Consider the following 16,691-nt stretch of genomic DNA (forward strand, 5'->3'; position numbering starts at 1 on the left):
TTCCCTCTCTCTCTTCTCTCCCTGTCCACCACCTAGAAGTAGTGCAAACGTGTCCTAGAATAACAGTCTCAGCCCTAACGTCTAGCTCACAACAGGTGGAATATTCTAGCAGGCTCACACAGTAACAAGACACTTGAAGCAGGCTTGGATGGGTGTTTACCGTGGGTAGGTTGTCCTGTCAGGGTGTTTACCGTGGGTAGGTAGTCCTGTCAGGGTGTTTACCGTGGGTAGGTAGTCCTGTCAGGTTGTTTACCGTGGGTAGGTAGTCCTGTCAGGGTGTTTACCGTGGGTAGGTAGTCCTGTCAGGGTGTTTACCGTGGGTAGGTAGTCCTGTCAGGTTGTTTACCGTGGGTAGGTAGTCCTGTCAGGGTGTTTACCGTGGGTAGGTGGTCCTGTCAGGGTGTTTACCGTGGGTGTAGTCCTGTCAGGGTGTTTACCGTGGGTAGGTAGTCCTGTCAGGTTGTTTACCGTGGGTAGGTAGTCCTGTCAGGGTGTTTACCGTGGGTAGGTAGTCCTGTCAGGGTGTTTACCGTGGGTAGGTAGTCCTGTCAGGGTGTTTACCGTGGGTAGGTAGTCCTGTCAGGGTGTTTACCGTGGGTAGGTAGTCCTGTCAGGGTGTTTACCGTGGGTAGGTAGTCCTGTCAGGGTGTTTACCGTGGGTAGGTAGTCCTGTCAGGTTGTTTACCGTGGGTAGGTTGTTTACCGTGGGTAGATAGTCCTGTCAGGGTGTTTACCGTGGGTAGGTAGTCCTGTCAGGTTGTTTACCGTGGGTAGGTTGTCCTGTCAGGGTGTTTACCGTGGGTAGGTAGTCCTGTCAGGGTGTTTACCGTGGGTAGGTAGTCCTGTCAGGGTGTTTACCGTGGGTAGGTAGTCCTGTCAGGGTGTTTACCGTGGGTAGGTAGTCCTGTCAGGGTGTTTACCGTGGGTAGGTAGTCCTGTCAGGTTGTTTACCGTGGGTAGGTAGTCCTGTCAAGGTGTTTACCGTGGGTAGGTAGTCCTGTCAGGTTGTTTACCGTGGGTAGGTAGTCCTGTCAGGGTGTTTACCGTGGGTAGGTAGTCCTGTCAGGTTGTTTACCGTGGGTAGGTAGTCCTGTCAAGGTGTTTACCGTGGGTAGGTAGTCCTGTCAGGTTGTTTACCGTGGGTAGGTAGTCCTGTCAGGGTGTTTACCGTGGGTAGGTAGTCCTGTCAGGGTGTTTACCGTGGGTAGGTAGTCCTGTCAGGGTGTTTACCGTGGGTAGGTGGTCCTGTCAGGGTGTTTACCGTGGGTAGGTGGTCCTGTCTGGGGGAATGGTCCAGAAACATAATCAAGATATATAACAGACAGATATATTGTTTATGGCTGCGGGTTATAGAAAAAGAATCTAGATACAAATATCATCTATGTTTTTCTGTGTTGTAGATGGCTGGTCTCTAGTTGAAGACATCGATGGGGTCGTCATGGTTCATGGACTCATTGATCACCTGTTGGGGAGGGACAGAGAGGAAACAGTTAACACCTGGTCCGAACTGGACCCTGTGTGGCTCAGTCAGAGCATTGCACCAAGGGTCTTGGGTTCGATTCCCTTATATGTATGCATGTGTGACTCTGAGTGGCTTGGATAAAAGCACCTGCTAAATGGTATACTAAGTAGGCTACATAGGCTTGTTCAAGGTGTCCAACCATTCTGTGTGAAACGTGCTTTGATGATTCAATCCAAAAAGTCAGATTTAATTGTAATTTTTCATATTTTTATTTTTTAAAGCTCTGTTGACAAGAGTGCCACATTCTAGCAGCGACTTTGATGATTTTAAATCTGGTGTTCACAACTGTAAAGCTAGATTACTGGACATGAACACGGCACCAGCTGAACCACACGTAAAAGGTTCTGCTCGCTGCACCGGTTGTTTCTGCGGGTCGTAAAAAGCTAGCTTACTGGACATGAACACGACACCAGCTGAACTACACGTAAAAGGTTCTGCTCACTGCACCGTTGACGAGTCACAGAGAAACGCTTGTTTTTCTGATGTCTCTTTGAAAAAGAACAGGAATTTATATGAAATGGGTATACTAAAATATGAAAATACTACATGTCATGTCTCAAAATCTATATACAGCTTATACTGTCAGTTAGCCTTAATTCTCTCACAGCATCCAGCCTAGCTGACACAATGCTATTATCTGGCCTCCATTGATTTAGTCACCCGAGTCTTGGCCATCCTACAAGGGTAGAAACTCCAAGAACATTTGAATGGATTATGAGATGTGGTTTGGACCATTGTCCATCCCTGGTCTGTGTCTGAACTGATGATATGCATACAGTAGAAGCTCAGAGTTACAGACCAAATCAACCCAGTGAACAGGGAATGTGTGTGTCTCAGGTGGTTGTGGGTTCGAGTGTCACGGGGCACCAGTACCAAAAGCTTTCAGAAGATGGATGCTTTACGTCACTCTGGATAACAAGCTGACCGTACCTGTCCATCTCTGGTCTCGATCGTCTTGATCAGAACCTTTTTGGACATTGTTGTTTCAACCATGGGTCTGGAATCCATCATGGTTTCTATAGCGACAGATGACAATAAAGAGAGGAGTTTTTCTACAGCATATTATTGATAATTGATACAGCATATTGTTGATAATTGATACATCATATTATGAAGTGATTTATATCATTGGTGAGCGAGTATCTACAGAACAGGACCTACCTCTGAGGTTTAAGGAGGAGAAGTTTGGCAATGGAGAGGTGATTCTGAAATGAGAGGGACCTTTGAGTCAATCAGTATTCTTTGTTTTCCTCAACTCTGAGCAATGTCTCAATGTCCTTCATCGTCATCACCATCACTATCATCATCACCATCACCACCATCATCACCACCATCACATTCATCACCACCATCATCATCATCACCATCACCATCACATTCACCACCACCATCATCATCACATTCATCACCACCACCATCATCACATTCATCACCACCATCACATTCATCACCACCATCATCATCATCATCACCATCACCATCACCATCACATTCACCACCATCATCATCATCATCATCATCACCATCACCATCATCACATTCATCACCATCATCATCACATTCATCACCACCACCATCTTCACATTCATCATCATCATCAGTAGTAGAGTAGTAGTAGTAGTAGTAGTAGTAGTAGTAGTAGTAACAATAGTTTCCTGTAGGTACTGTAGCTATCTCTATGTCCAGGGCCATTTACCTGCTCTCCTCTCCCTCCAGTAGTTTCCTGTAGGTAGCTATCTCTATGTCCAGGGCCATCTTGACATTGAGGAGATCTTGGTATTCTCTGAGGTGTCTGGCCATCTCATCCTTCATGTTCCTAATGTCCTCCTCCAGACCACTGACGTTGTCCTGGTAACCAGACGACTCCATACTGAAGTTCTCCTCCATCTCCCTCATCTGCCGCTCCATAGACTCATTCTGAGAGGAGGAGAGGGGAGAGAGAGTGAGCAGAGGGGAGAGAAAGGGAGGAGAGAGAGCAGAGGGGATAGACAGAGGGAGAGAGAGCGAGGGAGGGAGGGAGGGGGAGGGGATAAAGAGCAGGTAGAGGGAGAGCAAGTGAGTGCCATCACTTGAACAGAAAATGCTGACTCACTAGACAGATTCCTCTTAGTGTGACAGGTGCTGTACTCACGCTTCCCTTCAGGGCATCGATCTCACAGGTGAGTGCCTGCACCTGGCGTCTGTAGTCATTAGCCTCCTGCTTAGCAATCCGTAGAGACTCGTTGTTACGGGCTGCAGAATCAGTCAGGTCAGCAAACTGCAGACAGGAGAGATAGACCTGAGACTGTCAATATGCATGTCTATGAACACTGTACAGGAGAGATAGACCTGACACTGTCAATATGCATGTCTATTAACACTGTACAGGAGAGATAGACCTGACACTGTCAATATGCATGTATATTAACACTGTACAGGAGAGATAGACCTGACACTGTCAATATGCATGTCTATATTAACACTGTACAGGAGAGATGGACCTGACACTGTCAATATGCATGTCTATTAACACTGTACAGGAGAAAGACTTCAGGAGACAGTAGAGGAAGGACGTCCCCATCCACATCGACAGGGCCGCAGCGGAGAAAGTGAAAAGCTTAAAGTTTCTCGACGTACACATCACTGAAGATCTGAAATGGTTTACTGACACAGACAGCGTGGTGAAGAAGGCGCAACAGCGCCTCTTCAACCTCAGGAGGCTGAAGAAATTTGTCTTGGCACCTAAAACCCTCAAACTTTAACAGATGCACAATTGAGAGCATCCAGGTTGGGCTGTATCACCACCTAGTACGGCAACTGCTCCGCCCACAGCCGCAGGGCTCTCCAGAGGGTACTAAGGTCTGCACAATGCATCACTGGAGACAAACTACCTGCCCTCCAGGACACCTACATCACCCGATGTCACAGGAAGGCCAAAAACATCAAGGACAGGGTGCATCTGGTCAGTCAGAGGAGGGAGGAACAGGGGTGCATCTGGTCAGTCAGAGGAGGTAGGGAGGGAACAGGGGTGAGGCCACCTCACCCGACTCCCAGTCCCGCCGCTCTCCCTTCCCTCTGCTGAGAAAAGGGGACAGTCTTCCAGCTGATGGCAAAACTCAAGTCACACTGCATTATTTCTGACTCACCAAATCATGTTGTTAATCGGATGTCCAGTTAAAGTGGAATATTCCTCGATGTAAAGACAGACAAGCAGCCAGTAGTAGGGAGAACACACATTGTCTGGCTTATAGAAGTGTTGAATACAAAGTGTTGACAGGGCTGAGTGAGAACGTAAACATGAAGTCATATAAACAGCAGCTCTTTGCTGTATTTGTTGACAGTCTCTCCAATCATGGTTTTATACGTTTTGAAATCTCTCAGTATCAACTTTGCTGTGTGTTCAAGGCTTCTTTTTCAGTTTATGGAGCGTGGAAATTGCAGACACGTGATCTGATTGGCCAGCGCTAGGCCTATAGGTGCACTTGATTTGCTCTCTGGGCCTGCCGGGTAGGTCGGAGTTCTACATCCAGACACATGAAATTATTCAAAATGGGAACACTTTGTTTTCCCGGCACTAGGGCTGCTGAATCAAGTGCACCTACCTTGCACCTACACATGAAATGGATTAAAATGGGTTAGGGGACTACTGCTGTAGGATATAGGGTAAAGGGTATAAGGTGCAGCCTACCTTAGACTTGTACCAGTCTACAGACTCCTCTAGGGTATAGGGGGTAGGGTGTAGGGTATAGGGAACAGCCTACCTTAGACTTGTACCAGTCTACAGACTCCTCTAGGGTATAGGGGGTAGGGGGAAGGGTGTAGGGTATAGGGAACAGCCTACCTTAGACTTGTACCAGTCTACAGACTTCTCTAGGGTATAGGGGGTAGGGTATAGGGGTAGGGTGTAGGGTATAGGGAACAGCCTACCTTAGACTTGTACCAGTCTACAGACTCCTCTAAGGTATAGGGGGTAGGCTGTAGGGTATAGGGGGTAGGCTGTAGAGTATAGGAAACAGCCTACCTTAGACTTTTACCAGTCATCTGACTCCTGTAGGGTGTAGGGTGTAGGGAACAGCCTACCTTAGACTTGTACCAGTCGTCTGACTCATGTAGGGTGTAGGGTGTAGGGTATAGGGGTAGGCTGTAGAGTATAGGGAACAGCCTACCTTAGACTTGTACCAGTCGTCTGACTCCTGCATGTTCTTGGAGGCCAGGTTCTCGTACTGAGAGCGGACGTCCCTGAGAGCACCCGTCAGGTCTGGCTTCACCACATCAATGTCCATCTGCACCTGCTGCGACACCTGCACCTGAGACTGCAGCTCCAACAGCTCCTACAGACAGGAGTCAGAGGTCAGAGAGGGGTCAGCACCTGAGACTGCAGCTCCAACAGCTCCTACAGACAGGAGTCAGAGGTCAGAGAGGGGTCAGCACCTGAGACTGCAGCTCCAACAGCTCCTACAGACAGGGGTCAGAGGTCAGAGAGGGGTCAGCACCTGAGACTGCAGCTCCAACAGCTCCTACAGACAGGAGTCAGAGGTCAGAGAGGGGTCAGCACCTGAGACTGCAGCTCCTACAAACAGGGGTTAGAGGTCAGAGAGGGGTCAGCACCTGAGACTGCAGCTCCTACAAACAGGGGTTAGAGGTCAGAGAGGGGTCAGCACCTGAGACTGCAGCTCCTACAAACAGGGGTTAGAGGTCAGAGAGGGGTCAGCACCTGAGACTGCAGCTCCTACAAACAGGGGTTAGAGGTCAGAGAGGGGTCAGTACCTGAGACTGCAGCTCCTACAAACAGGGGTCACAGAGATCCTATGAATTAGGTTTGAAGAGTTAGCGAGGTAACTTTTGTCAACTCGAGTTCATCTCGGGATAGCCAGTCGTACGAATGTGGCCCAGCTTTAAGCCAGGTACATTTCTATGGCAACGAATCCTTCAGAACTAACCTGCTCCGGGGCAGGCTAACTCACAGCTAACCTCACTGACCCTGAATGAAATGACTGAGCCACGAGTTGAAGACCAATGAAATCAGATTCCCTCCCTCTTGCAAATGTTGCATCATCATCCCCTTGATTTGAGGAAGACGACTAATGAAATATTTGAATATGTTAATATTAAAATACCTACCACAAGATTTAGTAATGACAGAATGCATTTGAAACTTCTGGAATTGTGAAACGTTTGTATGACATAATAACATGTATTTTATCGATAGGAACAGGTGCTTGAGCATTGATGAGCACACTAAAGACGGCATTATTAGGAAAGTTGAGAAATAAATCAAGTAGGCCTGGCCTATAGAAGGCTGATAGGATCCTACTCTTTTTAATAGAGGCCATCACTCTATTTTCTCACACAATTTCATAGCTTATAGAAATGTTGAGCAAAATGAGCTCATGGGCTCTCATGAAGTGTTTGATTCGATTTTCTATTATGTTTGCACTGATGTCAGAGTGATTAGAGGGATAATAGAGTGATGAGTACCAGGCAGGCAGCACGTTTGGTAGGCTACTGTTACTGTAATTTAATTATACCAATGTGTTTTCATTAATTGAATTCCCTTAATCTATTTTATGAGAATTTGTAAAATAGACGGAGACCAGTCTTTTCAATCATAGGTAACAGAATTTATTCTCGGAGCGCGCTGCCACGTTACCACGAGCAACAGTTTATATACAATAACATGACGTCATTTCATTGCTTAACAGAATCCCCTCTTCTCGACCGGGACAAAGTGAAGTTAATAGTTCATTCTAATTTACTAACACACTCACAGGTCACACAACATAATTGAATTAACTTTTGACCCCTCAACATTATCGATCACCACTTAGCTGACAGTTCTAATTAACAGAAAACCTAGGAATGCACTCACTTCCTTATCTAAAAACCCCAGAGCTCAGTTTCGTCGGTTCAACCACAGGTTAACTACCTTATCTGTTTACTTAATCCACAGACCATTCCTTTCTTCCTAGTTGGAATGGTGTTCATTAACTTTAATTACTCCTTGTCTGTGTCACACTATCCCTTCTTATGAACTCATTTTGTTAATCAGATATAATAAAACAGAGTATAAGTTTACTTAGTTACAGTTCCATTTAAAATGATTTGTTCAGTCATTTAATCATAATTTTCCTATCAGCTAATAATGATCATCGGCAGCATCAGAGATTGGAGAAGCCTAATTACCGTGACTAAACAGTCACGTGGAAATTGACTGCGGTCATGACTCGTGACCGCTGGTATGGCGGTAATACGGTCATCCTAACAGCACTGACTCGCACATGGATAGATGTTTCAGCATCGACTCAATGAAGTGTTCAGCATTCAACTAGCCAGGTGCGACATTACAAGCCCGCTAGAGTAAGCTGCGGGCAGATGAGCAATTTCCATCCTCGTAGTACGGATAAAGTCTGAGCTGGAATGTGACGCTAACTGAAGCTGGTTAGCATTAGAAAACCCTGAGTAGATCTAGCATGCTTTGTAGGATATCCCTCTGGGGTTAGAGGTCAGGGGTAAAAGAAGGGGGAGGGTGTGTGAGAGATAGAGTGTGGGTGTGTCAGTGTTGTTGTGTGTGTTTACATCCGTGTGCGTGTGCGCATGCGTGTGTTTTTGTGCATGTTTCCTTGAGTGTGTATGTGTTCTGACCTCATCGTGTAGTTTCTTCAGGAAGTTGATCTCCTCCTGAAGCGACTCCACCTTCCTCTCCAGGTCTAGACGAGACAGAGCTGCGTTGTCCACATCCTGAATACAACATGATGAACAGGGATAACCACACAGACGCACATTTTCCTCATAGGTCAAGACAGAAATGTCCTCATGAAACAAATTATTTCTCTCTCGCCTCTCTTTCTGTAACTGACCGAGAGACGACCAGAGCCAGACGGGTCACATTGTGTCTCGCTCTGATAACCCCGGCCGGTCCCCCATCCCTCCCTCCCTCCTCCAGACAGAACTCTAGTGCCCTGCTATCCTCCCCTCTGCTCCATCTGTCTCGTACAGCAGCCAACAGACCTCTCCCACTGCTGCCAAAATAGAGGCCTGGTCAGCCAGCCGTACTGACAGAGTCTCGTACAGCAGCCAACAGACCTCCCCCACTGCTGCCAAAATAGAGGCCTGGTCAGCCAGCCGTACTGACAGAGTCTCGTACAGAAGCCAACAGCCAGTCACCTAGAGCCAGCCATCTCTACAGCAGGCTGAGGGCCTGAGCCAGGTCTGCCGTGGTAGACCCCATGATAAATATATGGGTGGTATGGATCAGAAGCTCTACAGCAGGTCTGGATGGACCTGGCCTGTGGGGTCCACCCGGAGATTGGGCCCCCCAGATAGCATGTGAAAAAAATGTTTAGAATGACAGTAAATGAGCTTTAAAACAGCTTGAACATGTTTCTGGTAAAATGTGTAGACAGTGTAGGCAGGAAGTTAGCTCAGGGAACCTGGAATGTTGGGATAGTCCGGGAGGAACATCTATTTTTATGGATTTTGATGCAGTACTTAAATTTTATAAGAGAAAAGATTTGTTTTGGGAATTTTCTAAATATTTTCAATATTACTCATTTCCATGTTGGTGCTATGTCTGGAAATGCCCTAGTCCCGGAGCAAAGGATCCCAATTTCAAACGCTCCCAAATAGTTTGTAAAAAATAAAATAAAAAACGTCCCATAATGGATATTAATGATCGTATGTAGTTTCTTGCAATAGCCCTCTGACTTTAAATAACATTTTGTTCAAATGTTGATTCCTGAAAGATGTGTCCGGAGATTTGATCAATGTATCTAAATATAGGGCCACCTAAACCGTAAGGACCCCTTATTCATGTCCTCATTACATGTGGAGCAACAAGACCATTCAGGGTCTGGAAAGTTCTCTACTGTTGATAGATTTAAACAAATAATACTGGAATCACCATGGTTACAACCATGAACAGTCACCTGCCTGATAGATTCAAAAAGAACATTTCATTTGGAGTCATGAAACACCATTGTTACTGTCTATACCAGTTGAATGAGGAAGAAAAGTGACATTGTTGTCAACTCCGTAAAACATCAACTCTGTCAGAGTGCTGAGACCTGATAGAATGGTTGTTTTTATTGCCGATTTTTAGATTCATTATTTTCCAGATTTTACAAATGTTTGTTTTTTTAACCAAAAATGTCTGTTTTGAGTATCTGTCAACTCCGTCACTGATGGTTAACCCTCTTAAGATCGTTTTTCTGGCAGTATTCTGAAAACAATATTGTATCACTGTTCTGCAACATATGCTTAAACAACTGACGTTTTTGCTGTGCTGGACATAAGAGATGTTTTTGCTTTATAAATGTTGTTTTATTTTCCAAATATAGAAAAACATGTCAAAATGAAAACGTTAGTGAAATTAGCCCTGGAGCATCCAATAGTGCTATAAATCCTGTACTCCCTGTTCACTCATAACTGCACGGCCAGGTACGACTCCAACACCATCATTAAGTTTGCCGATGACACAACAGTGGTAGGCCTGATCACCAACAACAACGAGACAGCCTGTAGGGAGGAGGTCAGAGACCTGGCCGAGTGGTGCCAGAATAACAACCTCTCCCTCAACGTAACCAAGACTAAGGAGATGATTGTGGACTACAGGAAAAGGAGGGCCGAGCACGCCCCCATTCTCATCAACGGGGCTGTAGTGGAGCAGGTTGAGAGCTTCAAGTTCCTTGGTGTCCACATCACCAACAAACTAACATGGTCCAAGCACACCAAGAGAGTCGTGAAGCGGGCACGACAAAGCCTATTCCCCCTCAGGAGACTGAAAAGATTTGACATGGGTCCTGACATCTTTAAAAGGTCGTCAGATCCTCAAAAGGCTCTACAGCTGCATCATCGAGAGCATCCTGACTGGTTGCATCACTGCCTGGCAACTGCTCTGCCTCCGACTACAGAGGGAAGTGCGAACGGCACAGTACATCACTGGGGTCAAGCTTCCTGCCATCCAGGACCTCTACACCAGACGGTGTCAGAGGAAGGCCCTAAAAATTGTCAAAGACTCCAGCCACCCTAGTCATAGACTGTTCTCTCTGTTACCACACAGCAAGCGGTACCGGAGCACCAAGTCTAGGACCAAGAGGCTCCTTAACAGCTTCTACCCCCAAACCATAAGACTCCTGAACATCTAGTCAAATGGCTACCCAGACTATTCACATTGCCCCCCTACACCACTGCCACTCTCTGTTATCATCTATGCATAGTCACTTTAAATAACTCTACCTACATGTACATACTACCTCAACTAAACGGTGCCCCCGGACATTGACTCTGTACCGGCACCCTCTGTACATAGCCTCTACATTGACTCTGTACCGGTACCCCCTGTATATAGCCTCCACATTGACTCTGTACCAGTACCCCCTGTATAGAGCCTCCACATTGACTCTGTACCGGTACCACCTGTATATAGCCTCCACATTGACTCTGTACCAGTACCCCCTGTATATAGCCTCCACATTGACTCTGTACTGGTACCCCCTGTATATAGCCTCCACATTGACTCTGTACCGTAATACCCTGTATATAGCCTCCACATTGACTCTGTGCCGTAATACCCTATATATAGCCTCCACATTGACTCTGTACCTTTAATACCCTGTATATAGCCTCCACGTTGACTCTGTACTGGTAACCCCTGTATATAACCTCCACATTGACTCTGTACTGGTACCCCCTTTATATAGCCTCCACATTGACTCTGTACTGGTACCCCCTGTATATAGCCTCCACATTGACTCTGTACTGGTACCCCCTGTATAAAGCCTCCACATTGACTCTACTGGTAACCCCTGTATATAGCCTCCACATTGACTCTGTACTGGTACCCCCTGTATAAAGCCTCCACATTGACTCTGTACTGGTACCCCCTGTATATAGCCTCCACATTGACTCTGTACTGGTACCCCCTGTATAAAGCCTCCACATTGACTCTGTACTGGTAACCCCTGTATATAGCCTCCACATTGACTCTGTACTGGTACCCCCTGTATATAGCCTCCACATTGACTCTGTACTGGTACCCCCTGTATAAAGCCTCCACATGACTCTGTACTGGTAACCCCTGTATATAGCCTCCACATTGACTCTGTACTGGTAACCCCTGTATATAGCCTCCACATTGACTCTGTACTGGTAACCCCTGTATATATCCTCCACATTGACTCTGTACTGGTAACCCCTGTATATAGCCTCCACATTGACTCTGTACTGGTACCCCCTGTATAAAGCCTCCACATTGACTCTGTACTGGTAACCCCTGTATATAGCCTCCACATTGACTCTGTACTGGTACCCCCTGTATAAAGCCTCCACATTGACTCTGTACTGGTACCCCCTGTATATAGCCTCCACATTGACTCTGTACTGGTACCCCCTGTATAAAGCCTCCACATTGACTCTGTACTGGTAACCCCTGTATATAGCCTCCACATTGACTCTGTACTGGTAACCCCTGTATATAGCCTCCACATTGACTCTGTACTGGTAACCCCTGTATATAGCCTCCACATTGACTCTGTACTGGTACCCCCTGTATAAAGCCTCCACATTGACTCTGTACCGGTACACCCTGTATATAGCCTCCACATTGACTCTGTACTGGTACCCCCTGTATATAACCTCCACATTGACTCTGTACTGGTACCCCCTGTATAAAGCCTCCACATTGACTCTGTACTGGTAACCCCTGTATATAGCCTCCACATTGACTCTGTACTGTTAACCCCTGTATAAAGCCTCCACACTGACTCTGTACCGGTACACCCTGTATATAGCCTCCACATTGACTCTGTACTGGTACCCCCTGTATAAAGCCTCCACATTGACTCTGTACTGGTAACCCCTGTATAAAGCCTCCACATTGACTCTGTACCGGTACCCCTGTATATAGCCTCCACATTGACTCTATACCGGTACCTCCTGTATATAGCCTCCACATTGACTCTATACCGGTACCTCCTGTATATAGCCTCCACATTGACTCCGTACCGGTACCCCCTGTATAAAGCCTCCACATTGACTCTGTACTGGTAACCCCTGTATAAAGCCTCCACATTGACTCTGTACCGGTACCCCCTGTATAAAGCCTCCACATTGACTCTGTACTGGTAACCCCTGTATAAAGCCTCCACATTGACTCTGTACTGGTACCCCCTGTATAAAGCCTCCACATTGACTCTGTACCGGTACCCCTGTATATAGCCTCCACATTGACTCTATACCGGTACCTCCTGTATAAAGCCTCTACACCCCCCTGTATATATATCACTATTTTTTACTGCTCCTCTTTAATTACTTGTTACTTAAATATGTTATTCTTATCAGTATTTTTTTAAACTGCACTGTCGTGAGGCATCCTAGGGCAAAATGGAGAACACCATCATGTTCATGAGAGTCTCAGCTTGAGAGTCTCAACTTTCAATAGCGTGGTTACAATTACATTCCACCCATGATGGCAACACCCACCCGTAGCACGCACTCCAGCAGGTGTATCTCACTGATCATCCCTAAAGCCAACACCTCTTTGGCCACCTTTCGTTCCAGTTCTCTGCTGCCTGTGACTGGAACTAATTGCAACAATCTCTGAAGTTGGAGACTTTTATCTCCCTCACCAACTACAAACATCTGCTATCTGAGCAGCTAACCGATCGCTGCAGCTGTACATAGTCTATCGGTAAATAGCCCACACATTTTCACCTACCTCCTCCCCATACTGTTTTTATTTATTTACTTTTCTGCTCTTTTGCACACCAATATCTCTACCTGTACATGACCATCTGATCATTTATCACTCCAGTGTTAATCTGCGAAATTGTAATTATTCGCCCACCTCCTCATGCCTTTTGCACACAATGTATATAGACTCTCTTTTTTTTCTACTGTGTTATTGACTTGTTAATTGTTTACTCCATGTGTAACTTGGGAACTACCTGGTTAAATAAAGGTGAAATAAAAATAAAATAAAAGAGGGCAAATTGGTCATTTGACTGCATTTACACGGTGTGATTGCTGATATTTTGATGGACCATAGGATCTATTATTTAAAATGTTTAAATAAATAAATCTCATTCTGTCTCTACACCCATAGAAACAAAAACAGTCCCATGAATCTATATTTGCATCTTTGTTGTTATTGTGAACAGCATTACTCAAACATGGATTTATGGAACAGTGGAAACCTGTAATCTACCATTGAGTGCAGACACCGTATCAGAATGAGTTTCTGATGTAATAGGAGTTGGTTTGGAGCGTTGTATAACATGTTTAGAAACATTTTCATAATGCATTGAGGTCAATGACAAGTGATGACTCTCTGTAATGAAACAAAATATTTAAAACTCCAAGCACAGAAACAGTGAAAATAAGGCCACAGGTAAAAAAAAAAAAATGGGTGAACCTCCCCTTTAACTAAGATGTGTGGTAGTATGAAGCTGTGTCCTACCCCTCTGAAGCTCTGCATGGTACTCTCAGATTCCTCACGCTGCATCATCTCCTCCTGCAGTCTGGAAAGCACAACATACTGTACTGAAGAAAATAGCTTGTGTTATCTGTATTAGAGAGTCCTTTCAAGACATTCAAGAACACTTTTAAAAGTGCATTAAAAGTGTGTAAAATCAGACCCCAATATGCAACAACAACAAACTGGCATTTTAACAGCCACCGCTCGCTCATTCAGAAGTTGGGATGGTCTCACTAACTCACTATGTGCCTGTCGAATTAGGAGCACGCAACATAAACATGGGGGTGGGGTATGGGGTATATTGTAATAAGTGTCTTGTAGTGCAATCAATGAATAAAACTTTCATTGTGTAGGATATATTGTGGTCATTAATTACTCCATAACTATTCGGTAAACATGTAACTGATTGTCTTACTTCTCTCTGAGCCGGTCTATATCATCAGACAGGTTGTCCCGGTGCACTTCCACTCGCGCCTTCTCGTTCGTCAGCTGGTCCACCTGTCGCCGCAGCTCGCGCATCTCGTCCTCGTACAGGTCCCCGATGCGGGATCGGGACGTGCCCTTCCCTCGTAGCTGCTCGAGCTCTGCCTGCAGGATCTTATTCTGCTGCTCGAGGAACCGGACCTTCTCGATATAGCTCGCGAAGCGGTCGTTGAGCGACTGCATCTGAGCCTTCTCGTTGGTCCGGTTGGTCTTGAACTCGGAGTTCACGGCGTCGGACAGAGAGAAGTTCAGGGTTTCGGAGGACAGCCGGGGCATCGGGGCGCTGCTGCGGAGCCGCTGGGTCCTGGTTGCGTAGACCCCCGGAGCGGCGGAGGACAGGCCGAAAGAGACCCGAGAGGAGCGCACCGTCACCGGGTTGGAGTACAGCTGGCGGCTGGAGGGGTAGGAGGACGAGTGGCTCATGTTCCTTTCCCCACCAAAATACTTCTTATAGGAGGACTGAGGACCACGGGCTGCTGTCATCCTGAGATGTTCGGTCTCTTCTGTAGAGTTAGTTAGGTTACTATGTTAAGTTTCTCTGGGTTGGGTCTCTCTCGTTATCGTTCAGCTGACACGGGAGGGTGTCACTGGGACCGTATTTATACCCCGGTTTTTATGCTAATGAGTTTGAGTGACAACAGGGAGTTTGAGTGACAGTTCGGACATCCTATCACAGGCTGATAAGACACTTGGTGCCCAGAGACATGGATAACTAGACTTGACTTTTCCCATTGGACAAGCTTCATTCCTATTATAACTTCATAATTTGATCCATTACGGAAACGTCAAGGGGCAATGGCAGGTAACTGAGCGGTTAGAGAGTTGGGCCAATAACCGAGCTGACAAGGAGAAACTTCTGCCAGTGTACCCTTGAGCAAGGCAACATAACCCTAATTGCTCCAGGGTTGCTGTTGATAATATTAGACCCTGGCTGTGTGAAATAGGACACTATAAGCACCACCTAATTATTATTATTATCATTATTATTGCCATTATTATCATTATTATGATGATTATTATTGTTATTATTATCATTATTATTATTGTTATTATTATTATTATTATTATTATTATCATTATTATTATTGTTATTATTATCATTATCATTATTGTCCTTATTATTATTATTATCATTATTATTATTGTTATTATTGTTATTATTATTATCATTATTATTATCATTATCATTATTATTATTGTTATTATTATTATTGTTATTATTATCATTATCATTATTATTATTGTTATTATTATCATTATCATTATTATTATTGTTATTATTATCATTATCATTATTATTATTGTTATTATTATTATTGTTATTATTATCATTAGTATTATTATTATTATCATTATCATTATTGTTATTATTATCATTATCATTATTATTATTGTTATTATTATTATTGGTATTATTATCATTATCATTATTGTCCTTATTGTTATTATCATTATTATTATTGTCTTTCTTTGCATCATTTCTCAAAGAAATATAACTAATGTCACATTATGTGGCAATTGAAAGTCTGTAGAAAATGTTGATATGTAACTTGTTCTTGAATGTTGAATTTGTAGTGTCTCTCCTCTTCCGCTGCAGGTTGCTACAGTCAGGAGGAGGACGTGCAATTAGAACATTCTAGTAGTCTTCTTCTCCCCATGGTTTGTTCCTGGTGCTCAGGGAGTCTAACATAGACAAAGAGAGATGCTATCCAGTTGCTAACACTAATCACATGACAGGATTACTGAGAACAGTTGTCATAGCAACACCTTTCTAATGCATTAGAGCTATGTTAGTCAGCCAGGGGAGGAATAGAAATGTCCTGTGATCTTATTTAGTGTTTCTCTGGTGTCTGTCTAGTCATACGACACATGTCCCCAATGGCACCCTATTCCCTATTTAGTGCACTACTTTTGACCAGGGGCCATAGGTAGTGCACTATATGCTAGGGGGTACCAAATGGGACACAGGCCGCCTCTGTTGTCTGTCTCTGTAGTCACACCCCGGAGTAGGGTTAGGTCTCTTAATAAAGAACAGCCTGCTGTCTTCACAGATACACTGCCAGCCAGGTGAGTGTAGTTGAATACAGGGGAAGAGTGACAGGTGAAGGCAGCCCTACTGCTACCACCACGTTCACCTCAGAGCTCACTGACCATACAGTGTTATGAATACATCTGTGGTTGCCATGGCGCTGTGGGGTTGCCTAGGCAGAGTGCTCTGTAAATATTCCAAATAAA

General features: G+C 45.0%; 1 protein-coding gene across 1 annotated transcript; it reads right to left on the reverse strand.

Annotated features, from left to right (window-relative positions):
- Window positions 1-1,009: 1,009 nt before the first annotated feature.
- LOC135558297 (vimentin A2-like) lies at window positions 1,010-15,044 on the reverse strand. The gene is made up of 9 exons (XM_064992019.1): window positions 14,389-15,044; window positions 13,956-14,016; window positions 8,144-8,239; window positions 5,668-5,832; window positions 3,654-3,779; window positions 3,219-3,439; window positions 2,684-2,727; window positions 2,453-2,538; window positions 1,010-1,462 (listed from the first exon to the last, which is right to left on the reverse strand). The coding sequence occupies exons 1-9, from the start codon at window positions 14,937-14,939 to the stop codon at window positions 1,412-1,414; spliced, it is 1,401 nt and encodes a 466-aa protein (XP_064848091.1). The 5' UTR covers window positions 14,940-15,044; the 3' UTR covers window positions 1,010-1,411.
- Window positions 15,045-16,691: the final 1,647 nt, after the last annotated feature.

The sequence above is a fragment of the Oncorhynchus masou genome, chromosome 17, assembly GCF_036934945.1.
Source record: "Oncorhynchus masou masou isolate Uvic2021 chromosome 17, UVic_Omas_1.1, whole genome shotgun sequence".
In the NCBI taxonomy this organism is placed as follows: domain Eukaryota; kingdom Metazoa; phylum Chordata; class Actinopteri; order Salmoniformes; family Salmonidae; genus Oncorhynchus; species Oncorhynchus masou.